At 40.5% G+C, this 26,856-nt stretch overlaps 2 protein-coding genes across 3 annotated transcripts in view; one reads left to right on the forward strand and one right to left on the reverse strand.

Annotated features, from left to right (window-relative positions):
* cldn19 (claudin 19) overlaps positions 1 to 26,856 on the reverse strand; it is a 324,743-nt gene that overhangs the window by 156,960 nt on the left and 140,927 nt on the right. The gene's annotated exons all lie outside the window — the stretch shown is intronic.
* Positions 1 to 26,856, forward strand: part of epha8 (eph receptor A8) — a 120,440-nt gene that overhangs the window by 30,233 nt on the left and 63,351 nt on the right. For both annotated transcript variants that reach the window (XM_084023810.1, XM_084023811.1), the window contains exons 3-6: positions 16,059 to 16,112; positions 20,072 to 20,215; positions 20,872 to 21,021; positions 25,655 to 25,970. In XM_084023810.1, coding sequence (XP_083879936.1) covers positions 16,059 to 16,112; positions 20,072 to 20,215; positions 20,872 to 21,021; positions 25,655 to 25,970 — 664 coding nt within the window. The remainder of the gene's footprint in view (positions 1 to 16,058; positions 16,113 to 20,071; positions 20,216 to 20,871; positions 21,022 to 25,654; positions 25,971 to 26,856) is intronic.

Here is a 26,856-nt window from a genome sequence, read left to right on the forward strand (position 1 = left end):
ATGTGATTGACAAGGCTCTACTGATTTGTCCTATGATGTTGGACTGAGGACAGACCGGATGCTACAGTGACTATCACCTTTGGATGTACAAGTAGTACAAGACAGGACGGGCCAGGGTTAGCTGGATTTCAGTAGATGTGTCTGCAACACAATACAAAGAACCCTTTGACATAACATCAACACTGTAACTGTAAGGGATGGGATGATATGACAACATTTTATAGCGGATCAAAATAAACAAACACTCACAATTGATTGCGTTGAATTTCCATTATCGGTATAATTGTGGATATCATCAAATTAATTGAAAAAGGTTTCAAGCTTGCTATCATGATAGAGAAATGAAAAAGAGAGCTCCATTGTAAAACATATGCCTACTGGAATTATCAGAAAAAACATTTTTTATTTAATTTTCTTATATTCTTTACAAATGTTTTAACAGAATTTAAATTGCTTGCATTTTAGCCATGGCAGGGAATGCCATTTATCTGTGTACACCGTTTGTTAGAGGGAGCTGGGCTCGTACGGTCTAAGTCACTGAGCTGAAGGAGCTGCAGTCCTCCATGTGGGTGGTTTGATTTACCCGGAGCAGTAAGTGCTGCTGTACACTGGCTGTGTTTTGAGCTTGATAATGATGCATCCGGAATGATTCTTCAGCGAAGCTATCGGACCAGCAACAGCACTTTATTGTTTCTGCTTTCAGTTTTTTCAACCACACTGACTGGAAAACAGAAAAAGTGCTGATGTCGGATGGTTCCAACACCCTTGTTTGAATCCTGGAGACAACACTTTACCATATACGTCAACTTAAATGTTGCCACAAATGCCACATTAAATATTCAGAGCATTAATACAGCAGTAAAACAAGTATTTTCTATGCAAATATATAGTGGAGTAATGTCTGAGTTGCTCTCCCTCTGTGTGTGTTGTTATCGGAGCTTCTCCTTGCTTTGTTTACCACCACTCTGGTTCTCCATCAGGTGAACACTGTTAGCTCTGTCAGCGGCTTTGCTATAGTTTGCACTGTTAGCATACATAATGAGAGACTCGGATATCAACAGGTTTTTGGATACGTGAAAAACATCGCAATGCCGGCCTTTTCAAGAAGATGGTTGAAGGAATGAAAGAGGGCGGCTGCGTTTCTGTGTGGGAGGTGTTTCACGTTAATTGGAGCATCCACGGCTGCATGAAAACGGAACATAAGTGGGGTATTTATTTTCATTAGCCATGTAAACAGCTGAGTAGGAATATTATGTTTTTCATTATAAGGGCAAAAGAGCGGAATATTTTGTGCATGCAAACATAGTCAATGTGAGAAATGTGCCTCACCCAGCAGACTTGTATATGTGTGAGAGAAAAACACTGCTGAGACCTCTTGGGCTCTTTGATAAATGGATGTTTTGACAGTCTCTAACTCTCTCACACTCGCTCTCTTACACCACACGCGTTCACACATACAGTCCACATATAGGGTCATTTTTTCTGCCATCCTGACAGTTTGCGGTGTTATGAATGTGCCATGCAAGCAGCATCCGTTTTTCTTTTCAGCTGCCCTCGTCTCCGGGCAGCAGCAGCTCTTTGATCTCGGTCTTAGGTCGAGCAAATGCAGCTGCAGTTGAAGGAAAATATTTCTGTCACTTGACAATTATGTCACGAAAAAAGCTGTTATCGTCGGGTGCTGAGAATGACTCGTGCCTGCACGGTCACGCTGTATTTGAAACCAAACAGTGGGTGGTGAGTTTGGATTCTGCAATATCATGTGGAATCTTTTGTTACTATAACAAATACATAAAAACCTGGCTCTGATGGTTCCCTGCAGGTGGAATGAGAGTATTTTACATTAAAATGTTGTTCAGGACGGGACACACGTCCCAGTTAGTGAGCGAGAAAGGCAAAGGTGAGAGAGAGAGAAATATATGAGAGGTTGCCCACAGGGAATACAAGAGGAATACATGTCAAATCCAGGCTGGAGGAAGATGGATTAAAATTGTCAGCATGTAGTTTCCTGAATGTGAAGTCATTTTCAGACAGAGGGACGGGGTCGGGGACAGACATTCACTCCCTACAGCTCAGAAGACTGTTTATTTGTTCATTGTACGTCTTAAGTTCATCTTAAGTTCTTTGCATTTAGGCAGACTATAGAGTGTCTTTAAAGCTGCACTTATCAGTTTTATGATATGAAAGATACGATGGAAAATGTTGTTGGGAATGGGATTTTATTTGCATTTGCTCATCAAATGCTCAAAACAGAAATAAGTATATTTATTTAAATATATCGTACTCTTGCTGGTTTATCAAAGTGGCTAAATGAGACAACAGCATTAACTCTAGTTCCTCTTTAGATTATTGGTCATAACATAATAACACAACATAATTTGATGCCTTTCAGCTCATTGTTTTGGTTTTAGCACAAATTGACTGTTTCTAAACTTAACTGTAGTGTCATAAGCACCAGCATCAATTCCATGCAGCTGTTTTGTATTTATTTTTTTAGCAAAAAAGCCATATTTTACAGCTAAGTGTTGAAGTAGCTCAGTAGCTAATCACAAGGTAGCCACGCCAATAACATATAAATAGTCTATTTGATTCACAATGGGACCATAATTTAAATGGACATCATGCTGTTTTGAAGAAGACTTGAAACCAGCGATTGAGACCATAAACTCATGTTTACAACATTTAGTGAGGGAATAAATCAAGTGAGAAGCCACTTCAGCCCAGTGGAGTTCGCCGCCCAGTAGTATAGTATAGAAAGTATTAAAGTATAGTATAGAAAAAGACTAAAGCGTTCGTTTCGATAATTTAATAGGATTTGTTGACAATAAGAAAAATACTGCAATTTTCTTTAAAAAAACAAGGCATTAAATCACTAAATAAATTGAAATGAGAGGGAAAGGTGTGAGCTTGTACTCCTGGGGCCTGTTTCACCAAGCAGGTTCAACAAACTCTGAACCTAACCCTGAACTCTGAGTTGATCAACTCTAAGATGGGCAACTCTGAGTTTTCGGTTTCAGAACAGCGGTTTTGAATTAGTTCAGTCAACTCTGAGTATGTAAACTCTGAGTTACGCGCATGCCTGCCGACTCTATAAAGCCATCATCAATGGAGCTCCGATACTACGATTCACCATGGCAACGGGGAGAGCGTCATTAGATTTTACTGAGTCTTTATGTAGAAAACAAGCTCATCCTGAGAAAGCGGAGCAACGTAACTGCAGCAAAGTAGAGATAGTTGGCGTGGCAGTACTGCCCGATCTAATGTGTATAACTGAATGAAACAGTCGATTGATCTAAAGGTAATAAGTGTTCATTTTCAGCATTGCAGAGCAACACTGTGTAACGGTTAGCAACACTGCCTATGGTGCAGGCGACAGCGGTTCAATTCCCGTAGTTCACAAAGTAGCACAATGACTAAATGATCATTTTTATTGGGTGTAATCCCCCCAGGCACGGAAAGAAAGTGGTGTCAGTTGAAAATTAAGCATAAGAATATTGCGCAAATACGTTGACTAAGGCATATGATTTTAATCATATTTCACATATTAAACAGTAAATATAACCAGATATTTCAACACAGGAATGTACTTAAACATTTCATAAATCTCCCGTTCGCAAAAACACTACCTCCGCAAAGAATCTGGTTGTGGATTATGTCCGCGATATGAAATGTTGAAAATGTCGGAGAATATTGTTTAGATAATATCTAATGTGATTGAAAGGAAAGGTAATCAAAATCCTCTCCCGACGCAAAGCTGCTAGAATCACTTTTATTTCCATATCGATTAGGTTGACGATGAAAGGACGGCACAATTTTCAGAGTTGGTTCAGATTCTGGAAAAAGGCGGAGACATGTAGGAGAAACTCAGGGTTTGTTGAAGCAAACCTGCTAGCGAGCAGGTTAGGTTCACGGAGTATGTTACCCGGGTAACTGACTCAGATTTATGCTGAACTGGCTTTGTGAAACCGAAAAACCAGAGTTTCCCTCATCTCAGGGTTAACTAACTCAAGGTTTTCACTAAACCTGCTTTGTGAAACGGACCCCTGGAGATGGAGACAGAGAGAGGGGGGTGGAAGCAGATTTTATTTAAGCAATAATACAGCAGGATTTTTTCCAGGAAAATAGCTGAAGATTGTCAGCTTTCACTTACTGTTCAATCAGTGCTGTGTGTGTGTGTGTGTGTGTGTGTGTGTGTGTGTGTGTGTGTGTGTGTGTGTGTGTGTGTGTGCGCGTGCAGCGGTTAGGTCTTTATTAGCACCCTGACCTCTCCCTTCATACGAGTCTCGTTTAGATGACATCATGACAGATCACGTCTTCGACTCAAGGGGCTTCTTTCCATCCAATTTATTCAGGCAATGGTTAGGACGCCCGTGGGCTGTCCCCGGAGCATCTTTCTGTTTTTCGGTCTCTTACTCTCTCACACACACTATCTCTCACTTTCTCTCTCGGAGCTTGTCAGATAGGGCAGGAAGACTTCATTATCCACCAGTCCGATCTATGTTGGCCATGACAGGTTCATCCACCGGCCACCCCACAATCAATACAGCTGACAGTACAGGTTGAGTGTGTGTGTGTGTGTGTGTGTGAGAGAGAGAGAGAGAGAGAGAGAGAGAGAGAGAGAGAGAGAGATGATTAACGTGGGCTGTGGAAGCCATGATGTGGATGAGCAAGTGATGAGCAGAAGTGTCAAAAGCTCATTACTTAATATTTCTCCAGCCTCCTGTTACTCCTTACACACAGACACACACACACACAGTTACACACAGACACACACACACACACACACACACACACACCTTTTCTTCGTAAGTACTTATGGTGTGAATCTTTCAGCATCTCACAATTTGCATTGATTTTTAATCTTGGGGTCACGATTCATTCCAAAGTCAATTCAAAATGATTCTCAATTATGAAACTGATTCTGGATTTAGTACACAGAGGTGATAATTTCAGGATCTACTCCAGTCTGTTGGGACCATAAGGATTTTATTGTGAATCAGGAGTAACTTGCAAAAACTTTCTAGCTCACTGTCATGGAGTTGTGGAAGAAAACTCTTCAGGTCCAATTCTGTAGCTGGTTCAAATGAGGTTTAATCACTGACAGTGGAGAAAAGAAATTCACAGTGTGTCTATGAAGATCCAGTCTCTCGAATGGCTTGGCCGAGTTGGATTTATACAGAACAGTCGAGAGAACAAAAGGGAAGGTGTCATGAGTGGATTTGCATTGAATCAACACATGTCTCTCTGCAGAGGAAGAGACATCTGTTGATATCTACAAGGTGTGACGGTTATCGGGAGAGCTTGACGATGTCACTACAGGGGTCACTCATCGGGCCTTGATCAATGTATTTGAGACAGAGACCATTCAGGAAGAGGGAATGATCAAAGAGTCTTTTCATCAAGACGGCAAGGGTTAACACAATGGAAAACAGCTCAGCAGGACATTTGATGTTTAGAGAGAAAGGAACATTATACCAAAACCAAATAAGAAATGTAAGGTAACACAATTTCTTCTACAGAGTGAAAAATAGTGCCTGGCCTTAAAGATACACGACTGATCATGTAAGAAAGAACAGACTTACAATGCTGTTGAAATGTATTTATCCTTTTAGTGACCCACCATCTCATTCACTACAAAAATGTGTCTCCTTGCATTTGGCTATATTTTATATCATCCTCAGTAAATAACACAACATACATTATATTGCCAAAAGTATTCACTCACCCATCCAAATAATTAAAATCAGGTGTTCCAATCACTTCCATGACCACATGTGTATAAAAGTAGCACCTAGCATGCAGACTGTTTCTACAAACATCTGTGAAAGAGTGGGTCGCTCTCAGGAGCTCAGTGAATTCCAGCGTGGTACTGTGATAGGATGCCACCTGTGCAACAAGTCCAGTCGTGAAATGTCCTCGCTCCTAAATAATCCACAGTCAACTGTCAGTGGGATTATAACTAAGTGGAAGTGATTGGGAACGACAGCAACTCAGCCAAGAAGTGGTAGACCACGTAAAATGATGGAGCGGGGTCAGAGGATGCTGAGGCACATAGTGCTCAGAGGTCACCAACTTTCTGCAGAGTCAATCACTACAGACCTCCAAACTTCATGTGGCCTTCAGATTAGCTCAAGAACAGCGTAGAGAGCTTCATGGAATGGGTTTCCATGGCGATCAGCTGCATCAAAGCCATACATCAGCAAGTGCAATGCAAAGCGCCGGATGCAGTGGTTTAAAGCACGCCGCCACTGGACTCTAGACCAGTGGAGACGTTCTCTGGAGGGACCAATCACGCTTCTCCATCTGGTAATCTGATGGATGAGTCTGGGTTTGGTGGTTGCCAGGACAACGGTACTTGTCTGACTGCATTGTGCCACGTGTAAAGTTTGGTGGAGGGGGATTATGGTGTTCAGGAGCTGGGCTTGACCCCTTAGTTCCAGTGAAAGGAACTCTGAATGCTTCATCGTACCAAGAGATGTTGGACAATTCCATGCTCCCAACTTTGTGGAACAGTTTGGGGATGACCCCTTCCTGTTCCTACATGACTGTGCACCAGTGCACAAAGCAAGGTCCATAAAGACATGGATGAGAGAGTTTGGTGTGGATGAACCTGACTGGCCTGCACAGAGTCCTGACCTCAACCCGATAGAACACCTTTGGGATGAATTAGAGTGGAGACTGAGAGGCAGGCCTTCCTGTCCAACATCAGTGTGTGACCTCACAAATACGCTTCTGGAAGAATGGAGTTGAAGCTGTTACAGCAGCAAAGGTGGACCGACGTCATATTAAACCCTATGGATTAAGAGTGGGATGTCACCAAGTTACAGGAGTACTCAGTTTGCATTGGGTACGAACAGCATTCGGGTTTGTGTATATGTGTGTGTGTGTGTGTGTGTGTGTGTGCATGATAGGTGTTGGCCGTCACTTTCCCCCCACATGTTATAATTCATTTTTACGAATGCTTCATGCAAGAGAGCCAATGAAAACATAAGACATTTAAGGTTGATTGGCCCAGGACAACAACTCATACCCCATTTCTGTTTTTAGTGTTGTAATTATTCAGTTTACATTCAAATTGAGGGGGTCCAGATGTTTTCTCTGAATAAGAGTTCAATATCATTTCACAGGAAAAGAAACCGTCTTAATAGCTTTCGGGGTGGAAGAGAAAAGGCTGTGAGAAATTAGGCTGAAAGGTGAAAATGATCTTTGAATTGATCATTTTAATAAAGGTCTACCTGAATAATCAGAATAATGATGATGAAGTCATCATTTGTGAATTATTAAACCTTAAAAAAAACTCCAGTGATGACATTGTGTTGAAATTATTTCTGAAACCCCATTTTGGGTGCCTTTCTGCTGTTATCAGCAGCAGCAACCTCCAGGTCTGATTTAACACATTACTTAACACACCTTCAGCTAGTCCTTGAACTCCTGCCGTCCGCTGTGGTGTAATTGGCCCTACAAGCTCCCATGAGAGCATGGCATGGCCGACACAGCACAGCTGCTGCCGGCTGATACACCGCTGCAGCTGCTCTGTGGAACCATCTCACTTAATAAACTACCCAGGTGAAGGCAAAGATGTGCTGCAGATCACTGGGGGGCTTGATGTGGCCTCTGTACGACCAGCGGAGGAATGTGTGTGTGTGTGTGTGTGTGTGTACGCAGCCGGTTTGGTCGATGGAGTTGAGCCATCTTGAAAGGAAGCTGAAGCCAGCATGATCCAGTTTTGGATTTCCCGATCAGCACTTCAGTCCTCGGAGGAGAAGCTGCCCATGTGTTTGAGAGATCCGATGCAGACAGACCACCTCAGCCTCGACGGGGTTTGACAGACAGCTCTATTCTGCTGTCGGCTTTAACAGGCGCAGCAGGGATGATCTGCCCGGAATGAAATTATCTGATATAAGTGTGGAGTCGTCTCCCTCCCTCGGAGGCTTGTAGAGTCCTGTGAACTGGTTGTATGGGTTCCTATGAAGCTGTATTAAGAAAAGAAAAAAAAGGTATGCACCGTAGAGGTTAGCTACATAAAACCCTGCTATTTTCTACAGCCGCTAATGGAGAGGAAGTCCAACCCCTTCTGGTGAACCCCCACATTTTGTGAAAAATATGTACAGTCAGCGGTGAGAGACAGATATGTTTTGGATTCAGTTTGAATTGGGGGAAATATAATTGTTGAAATGTAACTCATAATGCAGTTTGTTTGTATGGGAACATAATTTTGAGGAGACTGGGCTGATACACACACACACACACACACACACACACTACACGTTTTTTAATCTTCTTTGTTAACATGCTTTCATCTTTTAGCACACAATTACACACAGACACACTGTCCTGTAAAAAATGCATCCCAGAACATATATTATACCATCTCCCCTCACTGATCCCAGACCAGTGCAATTAACACTGCTATTCCAGAAAGGTTATCGCTGTCAAAAAGCCCACAGACAGAAACACGCGAGCGCGCGCACACACACACACACACACACACACACACACACACACACACACACACACACACACACACACACACACGTAGAAGCAAAGTTATTAAGTCTATTCTGGTTGTGTGGCTGATAGTATGAGAGGCAGAAAGGTGTTGGGCAGAGCCTGATATTTCCACTGAGTTAATATGCAAACCTGTTACTTCACATAGAGCCCAGGAAATGCCACCAGTTACCACACACACACACACACACACACGCACACACAGCAGCGATCACACCCCACTGACTGTTCATCATCCTCTTCCTTCTCATCCCTCCCTCTCTCTCATTCTCTCTCTGTCTATGAGTTCTAAAGAAATCTCCATCAAACATACTAATCTGAAATTAGATCTTTAAAAAAAATATATATACCGGTCTTCGTCTTTCGTTTGATGCCTCTCCTCCTAAAACATGTGTTGTCGGCCGCTTCTGCTCAATCCAGTACAAGAGAGTGAGAGTTGTAGTCATAGATTAGAGTTAGAAGAATAATCTGATCATTACGTGCCGACGTCCACAAGGTACATTGGACTGACGACTTATTGGAATACACAGAAAAGCTCATCAAATAATAATAATAATACTTTCCCCTATTAAATTAGTAATTCTTCAGCAACTGGAAAAAACAATCCCAATTCAAAAATCTGGTGAATCATAGTGTGAGTATAAAGTATAATTTGGCAGCTGGCTAGTTAGCATGCTTAAGTTAGCTTGCTCATTCCACCATGCTTTCATTCTACACTGGTTACAGAAAATGGGTCGGGAGTGGCCGCTACGCTGCTGTGGCTCAAACGCAGACAGTGTTTGAGCCACAGCGTTTGCCTTGTGTTGTCTTACATTGAAACCTTTGTACTTTTGCTGGTATGATGTCAATGTATTCACTGTGAATTTTTGCTGTGGTACGCAGAATAAACAGAGGAGATCTAGAATCTCTGAAGTGCCCTCCTGCTCACACATGAAGGGTGTGCTGGGCTCAGACCTGGGGGTTGAGTTCCACTTTAAAGGCCTGATCTCTGAACACCCTGACCTCCCGCCTTGGTAGCGTGTTTGACCGTAGCTCTCTGTGAACTACAAAAAGTGTTGCCACTGAATGTAATCCAGGCAGCCTTAATGTTTCCTCCCAAATGTGTTTGGAAAAAAAACATTTAGTGGTTTCAAGGGCAATTTAGTAACCCCAAAACACAGTTTCCAGGACACTATTCTTACTTGTTACATACCTGGTTTGTAATTCATTTTTGGAAAGTTATTTCAGGAAAACTTTTTTAATTTAAGTTGGAAGTATTTATATCACTCTCAACTGAATATTTCTAAATGTATATTGCTGTGAGCCGCAAGAGACCTATTGTTGATGTTTTTTTTATTAGTCTTTTTTTAATATAAAAGCCAAGAACCAATTAGCTAGTTCCATCCACAGCTCTGCAGTATATTAAAAATCTATATGAAAAAACATTCAACACTGACAAGAAGATTTTCTGCATATAAGTTAACAGCAGCTGCCACATTGTATAAAATCTTCAACCCGGCCCTGTCAATCTTACATGATTGAATGCTGCTGTTTAATTCACAAATACAGTCAACATTACATTGAAGAGTCAGTACAGTGTGCAAAGGCAATTTGAAAGGTTATTGCTCCTATTTATTTAGTATAAATTTCAGTCTATACATTAAAGTTCTATGTACATTAGGCTTCTGTAGGATGAGACAAATATAGGTCAAGTAAGGACAGTGAATGTGATTCATAACCAGGAGAATAGTGTAACTTGGGGGTAACCTTTGTCCTCCTGTTTGTTTTATTTTTCATTAAAAAGTTGGTATTTGCAACAATAGCGTCTTTGGTTTTGTGGTTTAGAAGCCTTGGAGCGAGATTTGTTAGAAATGCAATGTGTACTGGACGTAAAGGTTGAGCAGGAAATATTCTCCATCGGTACACCAGATTCCCTGCAAGAATCAGTATTTATACCCACAGCTACCTTCAGCTTCAGCAGGAACAATGATGAATAAAGTCTTTAACATGCACCTCCCTCTCTGTTGTCCCTCACACCAGCAGCACATAATCATCTTTTCAACCAGTTTCCTCTCTATATTTGTTAATCAGTCTCCCTTTCATCTGTTTTGGCATCCACTCACTTTCATATCAAGTGCTATGAATAGACTAAAATTGATTTCATGCTACAGGGCCTCGGTCTCGTACGAGCAGACCCCGAGACTTAGACGCAAGCTTTAGAGGCGACTGCTTTAATATAAAAAAACACTCTCATTCTGCTGAACAACAGCTTCTGTGATCTTCGGGCAAGTCAGATGGCAACTCTTTTGTCTTAAGTGGAAACACTGAACGTGCGTAATAAAACAAAAGAGACTGAGATTAAAGAGAGAAAGGGAGTGCAGGGAATCAAGAGAAATGTGACGAACGTGGATCAGATGTGCATTAATTAGTGGGCTGATATGCTTGACTGCTTGACCTCAGAACATTCCGATCAGAAACACAATTAGCAATAAATTTGAAAGAACTATCACCAGGCTGTCTTTGTTTGTGTTTTATGTAAGATAAGGATGGTATCATTCATAATACCACTTCACCGTGGAACCAACGCTTCAGTATTGGCAGTTTGCCAATGAATCACAAAACTACATAAATTACCAATTTAATGTCCTAAATGTTGTGCAACAAAACTACCTAGTTTTGTCAGAATTATAACATGCCAGATCAACAGTGGCTGGTGGACCATCCATCATCGAATGTAATAAATACGGATGATAAGTTGCCTCTTACCCTGCCTTCGCCCAATGACAGCTGGGATTGGCTCCAGCCCCCCCGCGACCCTGAATACAGGATAAGCGGTAGACAATGGATGGATGGATGGATGGAAGTTGCCTCTTATTGAAATGCTGCATTTGATTTTAAGTTCCGTGTTAAACAGCACATGTCTAGGACTTTTATTGTGAAAGATGAAAACAAAAGAAGTGTAATGTGCTGCCGTTATCAATGTCAAAGCAATAAGCGTATTTTCCCAAATTAATAAGTCAACACAGAGCACTTTCTGGCCAGTTGTGTTGCGATGCGATGCTCACATTAAATGTATTATTTCCACAACTCAAACAACTTTCTCAATCAAGCTGCTCTCTAAATTCTCATCCGTCTGTCATTTTTCCTTCAGCGTAATGCATGATGGTATATCGTGCTCTATTAGTAACCATTGGTTGTACACTACTTTTCCAGATGAATTGTGGGACACTTTAAGCCTACTATGTAGGTTATATTGATTCTCACAGTTGACATATGAACAGCACTGCACAAGGATAACTATATATATATATACTGTATATTTATATATATATATATATATATATATATATGAGTGATTTTTTTAATATAATGGATTGTGTAAAAGTGGAACACAGTTCTTGTTCCCATATGGTGATACATGTTGATATCAGAAACCTATTTTTGCGTGTATGTTGATTTTAGCCATGCAACAAGTCGGACTCAGGGTGCTGCGGAGTAATTTAAAAAAAAAACCTATATGAAACAGAATTAAAACACTATGTCCATTGCATTTAGATATAACAGAATTTTGCATTTAAAAAAAAAGTCTGTATAAAGAAAAAGAAGCAACCACTCAGATAAATAGACAATAGTTGGGAAAGTTTCACCAAATATGTGCATTGATTTTTTTTTAAATCTGAATGTGTTGATAGACATTTTAAAAGCATGTACTTGTGTGTACCTGCAGTATATTTGCATTCGGAATTTATTTGCATTGTGCTTTATGGTAATGTGTGTCTTTGTGTGTGTGTCTTTGTGTGTGTGTGTGTGTGTGTGTGTGTGTGTGTGTGTGTGAGAGAGAGAGTCAACTGTTTTGCTCTCCGTCTGCCACATTTGATTTCTCCTGATGAGCGATCCAATGAGTTGACAGGCAGGAAACAGATGTGCAGTTTACAGCCAATTAATTCCTCATTCTCTCTCTCGGTTCTACTTTACTCCGTCTCTGTCTGACATGTATATCCCCACACAGCCGCGCTGCGTTGTCAGAGGGCAAAGCACTGCAGTTCTGTTGTCGTCACCACAGAGAAAGCTCTTATCGCTGTTCTCACAAAATAAACATGCCCTGCTAAATCTTCTTCTTCTACGACTTCTGTTTCTGCTTCTTCTTCTTTCCTGGCTATCTGGAGGACGAGTTGAAAATATTTATTTACAAGACGAAACAAGAAATCTGCTCCCACCCCTGCTTTGCCATGCAGCTCCCAACCTCCCGACAATCTTCCCTTTAAGCTGCTGTGATATTTTCACTCCAGGAAAGAAAAATTACAGCACCCCTTTGCCCAAAAAAAGCGAGGTTGATAGTGCAGCGATGGCAAGATGGGAATAATGAGGGCAATAGAGAGGTTATACACCCCACTAATTAGACGGGGTCTTCACAAGTTCAAGGACGGTTTCAATTTAGCTGATAAAGATGAGAGGATGAGGAAAGGAGAGGAGGGTGAGACTTCCTACATCTTAATTATCCCAGTGGTTTTTGGCTGGTGGCGCCTTGGGGAGTGTGTTTGTGCGTGCGTGTATCTGTGTGTGTGTGTGTGTGTGTGTGTGTGTGTGTGTGTGTGTGTGTGTGTTGCGGGAGTGGAGGCTGACGAGGGGAATTGGAGGGCTTCCATTCAAAGCTTGGTTGTCTTATCCAAGGCCGGGTTCAGCTCGGCGTGGCCCGTAGATCCCCGGGGTTAACACTTTCCCTTTCAATTACTCCGCCACTCGCACAAGGATCCGCAGCCCAAGAGCATCGTGGGTAACACCGGGGTTAAACACAAATGCATGTCTTCATTTAAACATGCATACACATTTTCTGTGTTTACACGTGGACAAAATAATCTATGCAGCATTTTGAAGGTTGGCATTTATCGTGCCGATGATTTATGGATGATTCCTCCGCAGCTCGTCTGAAGGACGTAAATTGGGAAAATTGCTTTTACCTTGGTAGATGAGGAGGAAGTTGGTTTTGTTTACACCCACTGAGATATTTCTTTTTTATTATTATTGCTTTGTTTTTTTTCCACACAGAAATCCAATCATTTGTGATTTGAGGACCAGCTGCCCCCTCCCATCACGAAGAATCACAGTTGGCCATTCGTTTGTGTTGTAAAATTGAACAAAGCTCCACCTCATGCTTATCCTGAACATTGGCGAGGGAGATGTAGGGCAAATTGTCCTCTACAGCTTCAACTCTCTCATCCTCACTAAACAACACCCACCTTTGAGCGATCAAATCCCTGGACGATTGGATGAAACTCCTTGCCCATCGCACATGTCATTTCACCTATAATACGCCACATTAGCTAAATATGCTCTTTCTGCAATTCTTCTCGGTTTGTGTAGGTTTTCAGATATGTGTATTTCATTGAATTTTCCATGATCAAGATGTCTTCCTCAGACTTGAACATTATAAGGTTATAAAAAAAGATGTTTGTTTATTTGGGGACTTTTCCTTGTTCTCATGGTCCTTTGTTCCAAAATCCCAATAGTATGAAAAATGTCAGACTGGATCAGATGCTCATTCGTCCGACAGCCCAGTCAGAGGAGCAACTACTATGATTCTATTGACCCAGAGCAGCGTCTGGCAGTCTGTCTGAGCTAAATAGTCGTGTAGCCTAAGCTACTGTAAGCTATTTTATTGAGTTTCCATTTAGTGAAATGCTCTGAGTCCCTCTGGCCCTGCAGTGTAAGGGCTTTTATTGTGAAAGCTAAGAATGGAAGGAGTGGATCAGGTATTCCCTGCCTTTGTCAAGGTTGGAAGGACCGAAAAAGTTTGCTGTGTTGCTTCAAACGGAAGACTCGCTCTGTTGCTTTGTTACTTGTTATGTGAAAGCTTTGAAAAATCAACCTTGCCCCCGAAAAGATGATGCTACTTTTTGCTGCGTAGTATTGAAAGTATGCATGACAAAAACAGCTTGAAAGTAGAAGAAGAACTTTGTGTAAAGGCCTTAAAAAGGCTGATTAACAGAAGATTGTTGTACTGTGACGTATTTTACAGTAAAACAGAATATTTATACAGGTACAAGAGGAGTTAAATAGATTCTGATTGGATCGCCAATAAGTGTGTGGGCTTAGAGTTTAGTGCAACACGGAGCTACAGCAGATTGTTGGCTCCACATCTACACCTCCCTCACCTGTTGTTAGAAGAGGAGGAGGACGAGGGAGAGATGAAAATTAAACTTTGCACATTTCCAACAAGTTCTGTGTCACTGCGGCTCGGCCGGTACATCTAGATGAACGGCACCCGACCTCCTTTCATGCTGCCAGCCACCGAGCTCCCGGTTCAACCGCCAGAACTTTTTATGCACAGACAATGTAGAAGAGTGATCCTTTCTTTTTGTATCGACCCTACTGAAGTAGGAGTCGATTTTCAAAACGAGGTATCTGTAGTATCGATGTTTTCTGATTTATCCCCACAATCCTAATTTGAAACCCTTTTACAGAAGAGAAAAGGGATTTTATGAGGATATTAATGTAAAAATATGATCACAATACAGATTTATTTATTTTTATATATATTTAAGACATGAATGAACTTTGAACACAGGGACACATTTCACATTTCACTCGATTTGTAAGACCGACTAAATTACTGACTTATCCGAGACCTGACAGTCAAAGTGGCAATTCATATGCTCTGCAAATGCATGCGTAAATACCTTGTTTATGTTTGTGAAGACTGGAGAAAAAAATCAACTGACTGGTATGTTAAGTGGGGCTGGGATCTATACATGGAAAGAAAATCATTTTCAATCATCTTGGTCTACTCTATCTGATACGTTCAAATAAATCTGGATTTTGAATGCAATCGTTCCGTGCGTCCGAGGAGGAGGAGGAGGAGGAGGAGAAGCGGGACCGACAGCTTCTTGTGATTGAGTTTCCTTCTGGTGCTGGATGTACGGTCATAGGTGCAGGGAGGTGGAACGCACAGTAACACATTATAAATACCAACACAATTCCACTTACTGTTCCTCCTCGTAATGCTATTATTGGCCGCTGGCGGCATTCAGCAAACAATGTAAATCTAATCACATACATGAGAGGCATCTCATTAAAGGGAAATGTGTCCCGCTGGAATTACATTAAGTGAATTCCAACACACTGGAATGTAGAACACTCGTTAACCGTTGCTTGCCCAAACTGGATACATCTGCATATTTAAAGCAGTAACCCCGAATGTAACAGCGTTTTATAAAGATTTTTAAATTGCAAAGAAACTGAAAACGCAAATGAGAAGATGGATTTTTTAACGCCGACCGTTTGTACTAATGAGGTTGGGAATAACATGTAAATAAAACTGATCTTCGTATGAGAGTCAAATATAGCACACCGTACACCTGGTGCACTATGACTGCCGCTGTTGTGACAGGAGTCATCACATGTTTTATTTGAAGTCAGAGCTAATAATCTTCCTATGTGGTTAGGGAGACACGTAGGCTCAAACGCCCACGTGGGAAATATACACAGCAGCTGAGAGATTTGGTGCATATGAATCTGAAAAACGTGTGAACATGTGACTGACCCAACAATGTTTTCTTCTTTTTCTCTCTGCACAGTGGGACGCCATTAATGAGATGGACGAGTACTTCAGCCCCATCCACACGTACCAGGTGTGTAACGTCCTCAGTGTTTTATTGGACTTAATTATGACAAAAAACCTCAGGGGAATATATGACTTTGATCTCAGGGAAAGCTTTCCTTTAATGTGCATTATTTAAAAACACAAACTCACCAGTTCTCTTTTATATTTGAAGATTATATGGTAAATACATGTGCAATCATCCCTGCTTGTATACAAAAATTGAGACAATTCACTTGGTCATTTTTCGAGGTTGTACTTCAGTATTCGTGATTGTTGTGGCTTTGAGAGGGGGATTTTGTTTCAGCACTTCTAGTCTTCAGCTCAGACAAAAAACACATGTGGTAGCCAGGGCATGAGTCCAGGTCTCCCAACCCCAAGGACATTTTCACCAGACACTAAAAATAACTGTCTGTAGTATGGTAAATAAATAGCATATTGTCCAAGGCTGCATTAAAGTACCATGGCCCCCAGGGCTACGACTTTTTTGAGGCCCTCCCCCGCTCCCCCGGGTTACCTCAACAATTCGGCTATTGCTACATTCAAACTGCACAAACATTAGCCGCACTTAACAGTGATGTATCAATAATGGAGCGCCAAATATTTAATCATTATAAGCCCATTGTGAAGCATACATGAACAAAAAGGTAGCCTATGAGCCATCTCACTGTAGGCCAGTGTCATCACACACACACACACACACACACACACACACACTGACAGATGAAAAGGAGCCCTTTCCCTCGTAAGTTAAATAAATGTCCAAAAACAAAACTCACACAACACAAGTGCAGCCTGCATGCATCCCTCTGTCTACTCACAAGTGGGGCAAACATTCATATATTGGTTGAATCCATCAATAAGAACGGCAGGTATTAATGTCTGGCAAAGTCCTTGATTAGAGCGGTAAAGTCCAGGGCTGTTAACTACACAACAGTCTGGAGGACCACACAGTCAAGCATCATTACCCCCCCAATCCTAAAATCAGCCTATAAAAGATCCACTAAGTGGTGTTTTTTTATTTTAGGATATGAACTCCAGCCAAGTTTCTAAAACCAGCAAAGCACAGAAAAGAATACAGAGGACATGGCATCAGTGTCGTCAGTGGTCCCACTGAACCTAACAAAAGCCAGACTTGTCAATGTGCAACTCTCCAAAAAAGAAAGCCAGGGACATGTTGCCTGTGTACTTTTAAAATAGTAAACCAGTGTAAGAAATGCACGTGGAGCGTTCATCCATTAGCAAGTTCCACATAAAGTTGGTCAAATGCCAATTGGTGTGTCAGAGTTTACCGCCTACACTGCGTTTTACATTGTGTGACACTGGGTCAAGTTTGTTTTGAAAGAAATTTATGAAATTGCTTTAGAGCCCAGACAGGAAACACTTTATGATTTGAGATTAACACATGTGAGTCTACACGCGCAGGTTCAGCTTCATGTCAGCTTAGGCTTCCTCACCTGAATACATATTAGCTGTTGTGAAGCAACCAAGTCGCCAGAAAGAATGTGGGCATTTGCACGTTTCTGCAGACCACGGCATATGTTGAATGTTGATGAGCGAAAAACAGGTTTCAGCCTCATATGACGCTTGTGGAAACCCGTGGTTACAATTTGGTTAAGGCTTTGGATTGTGTTAAAATAATAATATAACAATAATAATCCAGAGTTTCCTATGTTGTTGTAAGTGTATGTGTAAGTTATGTGAACACATTTTGGTTTCACACAGGAAATGAACTACGGTCCCTGGGGTGAAAGTGCTTATGATCCATCCACCGCAGCTCCACCTCGTTCCACACAACCTTTGTGAACTTTCCCGTTCTTTATACCACGTAACTTTGACAATGGGCGCTCCATATACAATGCCTATGTTATCCAAAAGAGGAAGCCAATGTGGAAGTGTCAAAAACAAGTCAACGCCCATAGACCCCCATGTTAAAATGTCCAACTGTACAGCAGAAATGTTTACAGCCTGTTACCCCAAAAATGTGAAAAATAATTTGGTCTCTATTGGTAATATCCCTGTTCAAGAAAACTGTACAGGGTGGAATTTTTCTATTACTCGCTTAAATACATTAATGTTTGAAGTGAAGGCCACTTCAGGGCGTGACAACTTTGAGTTACAGACGGGTACTGTCACAGCCGCTAACTGTCTGCTAGGTGTCATGCAGCTAATTCAAACCACTGATTTACCTCCCGGTCATGGTTACGGTGTTGGTGTCTTTTTGGAGAATTTTCATGCAAATATCAGACAAATAAAATAGGTTGCAGTTACGCTGGAAATGTTGCTGGCTAATGTGAGGGGGTTTGATGATGGGCTGCCACTGGTTGACCTGCCTGCCTGCATCAGTTTTCAGGAACTGTAATGTTCTAGAGACCAGGGCTGAGGGAACATAGGGATGACCCCTGTTCTCCAGTTTAGTTCCAGCAAGAAGACCAAAGGGTTAACCGTTGCCAGCTAGCATCACATGAATGACGTTTCAGGGACTGAGTCCATGTGTTATACATGTTTATGATTTGAGCTGTGAGGTATGACACATGCGCGTCTGGAGCTGCAATGTTGAAGGTTCACAGCAGACGGTGCTAGAAATAAGCTCAGCTTGAGATCATTTTTTGGCTACTTGTGCGCCGGTTAGCCCTTCTGCTACTGCAGACCAGATTTCCTCTCCTTGGTTTTATACAGTCTTTCACTACCACTCTTGCTCTGCCTGAATGCAAAAATATCCACATTCATTGTACCTGTGGTTTGCAGAATGCCACATTAATTTCTACCTCAGATGCTCTGCTCTTCAAAGTAAACTGAGCACCACGCAGGAGTGGTGACAAATTACTTCTTTCAAAAGAAACAAAAATCACTGCCTACTCACTATAAGTGGACTAAAGTGAGGTCACCATTTTAAAGTGCTGTGCGAATGTTTAGTGAGAATGATTAGACCCTGTGCAGTGGACTCAACATAACCCACAGTTCTTCATGAAAAGTAGAGTACAACAGATGGTCCCTAACTGAGAACTATACCATCATGCATTGCTCTGAAGGAAAGATGACAGATGGACAAGAGTAGACAGAGCAGCGTGATTGAGATGAATCCATGAGGCGTGAAAATAGTATACATAATGTGAGAAGAGCATCATAACAGACGGTCACAATGTAATTTGTATTTATTTATTCATAAATAAACCTCGACATTGAGAACCGTGGCATATGTTGCTCTTTTCGTTGTTACCTTTCACAATAAAAGCCCTAGACATACACAGACAGACAGACTGCGCCATAACTGTTTACCAGGGACACTTAAATTCACTTTCAGTATTTAACTATGAGACAACTCAAAAGAGTAGCTTACAATCTATATTTATTGCAAAAAAATGGATGGTCCTGCAGCTGCTGTTCTTCTGGCACATTTGACCGTTCTGCAGATCTTTACAAGAACACAAACAGCAGCGCTCACTCCAGTATCATGGGAAATACTTTAATATTGATAGAAGCTTCAAATTGCATACTGGACAGTGGAGCTAGACTCTTTTATTGACACCTTCCATTGTTACAAAGACGAAGATCAGAAAGACACTGTCTTTAAATTTGTGTCACATTCATTCTGAGTAAGTCATGACCTCAACCCTATATGGACTTCATAATGGTCCGTGATTAGAAACCTATTTGCATCAAAAATAATCCAGAAGAAAATTAATTTTCCTCGAAACATAATGGGCAATGCAGTTTTGTTGTCTATAAATGTATTTTTCCAGCAGACTGCAATGTTTGACTCATAGAATAGTAGAAGTGTAAAAGTGCCAGAGATACTATATGCTGCCACTAAATTGACCATTAGAGTGCCATGCAGAATATTTATTTATTTATTGTTATAGATGCAAAGTAAGTAAGTAGGGAGTAGTGAACAAGTGAGTGATTTCAGACGCAGCCTATAATGTTTGTTTTCATTTATGATGGATGTTGCTGCTGAAGTTGCTGATTACAACACTTACTCTGACTCAGGTCTGTAATGTGATGAGCCCCAGCCAGAACAACTGGCTGAGGACGGGCTGGCTCCCCCGAGACGGAGCGAGGAGGATCTACATCGAGGTCAAGTTCACCCTGAGAGACTGCAACAGCATGCCGGGCGTACTGGGCACCTGCAAGGTAACACTCAGGCAGCGAGGGGAGAGAAGGCAAACGAGGACAGACACGAGTGGGAGAGGGAGCAAAAGCTATAATATGTCTTAAATACCCCTTAATGTAACTCATATTCTGTTAGAGTGTATAGTTAGCATTTTAAAATCTCAGTCTGTGACGAAGTCTATTTAAACTTCTGCAGAGTTCAGAGACTCACAATGGCCTTTAAACATAATGAGGAAACTACAATTATTCCTTTGGAGGACTTTTGACACACTGCTCACTTTACCTGATATGTGAAAAGAGCAATGGTGCCAAATAATCGGCTCCTGTGTCTGGTAGATACGGTAGCTCTGGCGTGCATGCTAATACTTAATCGAGCAAGAAAATCAGAACCTATAGTGGCTTTCAGGCTGAGTTGTGAATTGTCTCTCTCTCTCTATTAATCACCAAATATACTGTAGACGTGACATACCTTTGAAACTAAACCCCCCCAAAATTATGGAAAAACCTCTTCTAGTGACGTACACCTCCAGAGAAGGTTTCAGTCCATATGTAAAGCTTCATGCATTACATTATTTTTTTAATAATGGGTGTATTAACAGTAACATTGGCAATAAATGTGTTTGGTAATGCAGCGTATACACACATACAGTACTCATGCTATCTCGTTTATTCTACAGGAAACCTTCAACCTGTACTACTACGAGTCCGACCGAGCGGTGGGCTCGTCCGTACGGGAGAACCAGTTCATTAAAATCGACACTATTGCAGCAGACGAGAGCTTCACAGGGGTGGACCTGGGAGTCCGCAGACTTAAACTCAACACAGAGGTATGAGCACTGATAACAACAGCATGGGTACTGACGGATCAAAACAGTAGTTTGTGAAATATTCACAAAGTCTCTCATCAACTTACTTGTGTACATGTAAAATTAATTGCCCACTAGCTCAGCATGTGCTGTGTTGCTCAGCACGACTTTAAAACAAATATAATTTAATTGGAATTGTTGGTTGTTCCTACACCACATTTATTTTCTGTCAGTGCGGAAGACTGCAAATGAAAGTTAGGTTTGAGCAACAAAACCACAGTTAGGTTCATGAAAAACATCATGGTTCGGCTTAAATCACGACGTACAGTTAGGTTTAGGCAACAAAACATTGTGGCCGTTGCATAGTCACGTGGATGCGTTTGATTCGTCTGTCCACCACGAAGAAAATCACAATATACTTTCAATTGACAGTGTTGGGTACTGAGTGACACTATTCATGTCCCTGCACATGAAACCAACATATTACACTTTTGACTATTTGACGATCTGCCAACAAACCAGGCTGGATTGATAAACAGGTAGGCCTACATGTCAGTCTAGGCCCTTTGAACCACAATGTCACATTCTGGATGATAAATTCAATCCAATTCACAGCACGTACACCTCGGCGGGAGCTCAAGACAAGTTGGAAACATCCACATCCCTCCAGAGCCTCTTCTAGTCTCGTCACTCAAACTGTTTTGTGCACCGTTCTGCAGATCTTTACAAGAACACAAACAGCAGCGCTCACTCCAGTATCATGGGAAATACTTTAATATTGATAGAAGCTTCAAATTGCATACTGGACAGTGGAGCTAGACTCTTTTATTGACACCTTCCATTGTTACAAAGACGAAGATCAGAAAGAGACTGTCTTTAAATTTGTGTCACATTCATACTGAGTAAGTCATCGTGAACACAACTTCAATGAGGTTGTGGTTTTGTTGTTACAGGGGCTTTGCTGTTTATTTTTATTTTTGTTGTTGTTTTCCTAGACTCTTACTTTAGTGCCAAAGGTTAAATATGTTTCTAGTGTTACAAAAGGTTTATCAAATATACAGCTTCACAACCCTGCTTCCTACAAAAACTATGTTATAACTAAATTGCACTCTCAATTACTTTTTTTATGGAAACATATTTCCTCCAGGTGAAACGTGATTAACATTGTAAATAGTAACAAAAAATGTTTAGTAAAAACGTCATGCTTTGACATAAAATAAGTACATTTGTTACATTATTTAAAATAAGTCAACATTAAGTTAACAAACAGCGGCCTCCTTGGTGAAAGTCCTGTGCTGACCCACCCATCCAAACCATGACCTCAACCCTACATGGACTTCATAATGGTCTATGATTAGAAACCAATTTGCATCAAAAATAATCCAGAAGAAAATTAATTTCCCTCGAAACATAATGGGCAATGCAGTTTTGTTGTCTATGAACATATTTTTTCCAGCAGACTGCAATGCTCGACTCATGAGTTCAACTAACAAGTATAAAAGTGCCAGAGATACTATATGCTGCCACTCAATTGACCACTAGCGTGCTATGCAGAATATTTATTCATTTATTGTTATAGATGGAATTAGGAGTCGTAGAATAAGTTTGGTATTTTCTGTATGTTTTTCATTGTCAAAGGATCCCAGGAAAAGAACAAAAACAAACTCGTCCGTCTCTCAATACTTTTTGACCTCCCCACTCTGTTCTGTGTCTCTCAACTACGAGCTAATTGGATCCTACTGAAGACATAAATATTTAAAAGTGGCTACAAAGGCTTAATTTCTGAAAAATACTCAGTAATTCCCCAAAACAGCTGGGTACTGGAGCTTTTAGCAATCATTACTCAACCAGAAGCTATTGCTGCATTTTGACGGCAATTTTTTCCACAGATTGATTCATATTTGGTGCTCTAGTTGATAATACGTAGTCTGGTTTATGTGTGATTGAGTCTAATCATATACATCTTCATTAATAAATACTATGGTCTGCGTAAAGATTGGATATATTTGTATGATTATTTCCCCTCTGGTCCCTGCAAATACATAACAGTTCTCAAAGTTAAAATGTGAAGAAATTATGATTTCTTTCAGATTAGATATTCACCTGTGCTGCAACTTTACTATGCTACAAACAGACATTCATATTCCTTTTTGTGTAACATATTCACATTTTCCCATTTATCTTTATCTTCTTTAACTATTATCTCTGCTACTGTGATAGTTAACATGAATTATAACAAATATATCTGCATTTTCTAAGGAAAAATGACACAGTCCAGAACTAAAAATGTAAGTCCACAGTTCAGGGAAAGAAAATCCCTAATGCAATTTGTTTTGTTGTTGTACAACAATTTTAATTCCTGGAATCCACATGATAAAAAGCGACAAAAACATTCCCATTATAGCCCAGAAAGATCCACAAAACTCATAATTAGCTGTCTAATTAGCACACAGTGCTGCGGTTTCAGGAGCTCGGCGAGAAAAATCTATTCAATCCATCAAATCTGTTTGCAAACAAAGCTGCTAATTGAACAGTAGTAATGTTATTTCAGTATGTGGGGACTACTACTTAAAAAGGTGAAAGTATAGATCTGTGTTTCCTGTATATCATTCGCCGACACTCTTCTCTTTCATGTCGGAGAAATAAAAAGTTGTGTGGGAAACAGTATTCTAGTATCAACAAAACCTCACCAGATCTTGTTTCTTTCTGCTACTAGAATCTCATTAAAAAGGGCTGAAAACAGAACAGATCTTAATGTCAGCATGAACAAAAAATCATTACAGCTATCATTTCAAATGACAAAATTCTTCATTACAGTAGAGCTGCAGAGGTATAAGCTGCTTCCTCTTAACATGGTGACATTTCGCTGTGATTTAAGTTAATTCCAATGGAATAACTGCAAGTGGATTTAAATGAATCCACACAAATATTTCACCTCAACGTCAACATTGGTGAGCAATTTCCACAGTTCTAACCTTTCAAATGATCCAAAATGGAGGACGTTATCATGGCTTATTAGCTTTTACTTTACCTCCTCTTGAACAACAAATACAACTTTTGGAAGGGAACTAACTATCTTTAAATTAAAAGCATACAAATAATTAAATAGGATTTAAATAGGACTATTAGCATATCAGAAACAATACGAGAAGTTATTATGGAAAATAGTAAAATAGCTGCATATTTTTTCAAAATATTAATAATATGAATTAAGCAATATAGATATATAAACAGTATTTCTAGATAAACTTAATCTAAAACAGCTGTCAGAAAAATAAATTATGGATTAATAAAAAAGAAATTACAACAGAGGAGCTATCGCAACAAATAAAGAAACTAAAAATGGGCAAAACACCAGTAGAAGAAAGCTATACTAATGTATTTTGTAAATATTTTTATTAATATTGCTTTTCATTTTTTTCATTTTATGTTTTGTTTTTTTGGTTATGTATGTAGTTAAAATATATAAATGTAGCGGTGCTGGAAGTGATGGTTTGTAATGTAAATAACTGCAACAATGTAATTATATGTCTTTTTGATCAAATCAGCTAAAGAGTTGACGAATTAGCTAACTGACCGTTTTTTTGTTTGAGTTAAAGTCAATTAGAAACAACTAGACTGTGACCCAGTTAGACGTCTTTCTGGCTGCAAAAATATAATCTGTTCTCATATTTTCAAATGCTTCCACAAACCTTTAAAATAATGTGTTGAATCAGTTTCCAGGTGTTAACATGATAATCAGCTGTGATATGGGATGAAAAACAAGCATATAAAAATGTAAAAACATCCATGTTTCCAGGTTGTTGTTGGGAGCGAAGCAGTTGATTAATGACTGCTGCCAAAGCGCAACACCAAACACCAGTCCAGAGATTAAATTAAGGCGGTGTTCCACCTGTTTTGTTCCGAAGCCACGGCAGCAACCACAGTTTGAGCTTTTAATATGAAGGAGCGAGAGAACTTTCCAAACTAAGTTGTCGAGCAAAATTAGAGTGAGGTTTCATATGCATGTAGTGTAGTGTACTGAAAATACATCTAGTTATTTGATGCCAATTCTACTGCTATATCAATTGTGTTTCAAGGGAAATGTATTTCCTCCCCAATTACAGACGCAGTTTTAAACACGTTTCATTTCGTCAATTGAAATGAAACAAAAACTCAATAAAATGACTTATGTTTAACAAAATGTACTCGTTTTGGCTTAAAAAAAACAATACAATTAAAATACATCACATAAAATAAGTAGCAGTTTGATTTCACCCAGGACACAATGGACAGGACCTAATCATTCATCCTGAACCAAGCAAATTTCCACGGACTGTACTTAGACACGTTTTTGTGATGCATAAAAAAAAGTAATCCAGGAGAAACATATGTTGCCCTTGAAATTAATTGACAAAGCTGTTTTTGTTGTAGAGGAACATATTTTTTCAGAGATCAGGCCAAAAATCGGGCCTTTAGTGCTTTCTTTCATAATTGTTGTTAAAAAAGATCCGTATTTTTGAGTACATCAACCACAGCAAAGGGTGAACACCACCAAACGAGGGGAAAACATATGTCCTATTTTGTATTTGTTATCATAGAATAAAACCGGTTGTTAACACTCTTATGATGACCTAAGGTATGTGAGAAGTGAAGCCTTCTCCTCTCCTCCCAGGTGCGCGGCGTGGGCCCTCTGAACAGACGGGGCTTCTACCTGGCCTTCCAGGACATCGGCGCCTGCATCGCCCTCACCTCTGTTCGGGTCTACTACAAGCGCTGCGTGGGTGTTAACCGGAACCTGGCGGTGTTCACCGACGTGGTGACTGGTGCCGACTCGTCCTCTCTGGTGGAGGTCAGGGGTCAGTGTGTGGATCATGCGGAGGAGAGGGACACGCCCAAGATGTACTGCAGTGCCGAGGGGGAGTGGCTGGTGCCCATCGGGAGATGTGTGTGCTCTGCCGGATTCGAAGAGCACAGAGACTCCTGCGTAGGTAGGTTGACTGCAACAGTACTTTTAATACCTAACCTGTTTGGTGCAGTGACAAGCGACTCTGGCGATTGCTGGTTTGGTTTGTCTCATAAACACAATCATACTAACTGTTGCTCAGATTCTTTGCCTGAGCCGACCTGACCCTCTGGGTTTGGTCTGAGCCAGGATTATAGTCTGTGAATGAATACTCTAATTGCAGTTGCATATGACTTTTTTGTTCTGTGCTGAACATTCAGCAGGAGAAGACGGAGGTCACAAATGTCTGTATTGTAACTCAAATTAATGATTTTTCTCCAATTTACAGAGCTGCGCCTGCATGGACATTTCCATATACAGCGGAAATTCAGCTTTTTAATCAGGCCCGGGTCCAAAACTGCCAAGACTCAATCTTGGGTCAAGCTTGGACAGAAACTATTTGGGTTCCTGTGGGGTGGGGCATATATGAGTTATTCCCAATACAGGAGCATGATTCGGCTTTAAAATCACATTGTTGGTAAAATATCCTTCACCAAAACAAGCACATTATGGTGTGGAATGCAAAGAAGACTACAAATATAACTAAATATATTACCAATTATATAAGCAAGATAAAAACAGTTCTCTGATCTATCGTAAGTGAAAAAGAGTTCAAACTGAAGTGTACTTTGTCCGTTTTTCATTAAAAAGTGAATAAAATGAGTCGTGATAGTAATTATCACCAGTAGTAAGTTTATAATGGTCCAATGCACCGACTCTTTATCCCGTTTCTATCTTTTATGAGAGTGGCATTCCAATTGCTAAGCTTAAACCACAAAACACCAAACCACAAAGCTACATTTGTTATATATTTCAAAGATTTTGTCATGTTTAAAATACGTGTTTTAAAGCCATCTGCATATTGTGAACAT

Source organism: Eutrigla gurnardus (assembly GCF_963514095.1).
Source record: "Eutrigla gurnardus genome assembly, chromosome: 2".
NCBI classification, from domain to species: domain Eukaryota; kingdom Metazoa; phylum Chordata; class Actinopteri; order Perciformes; family Triglidae; genus Eutrigla; species Eutrigla gurnardus.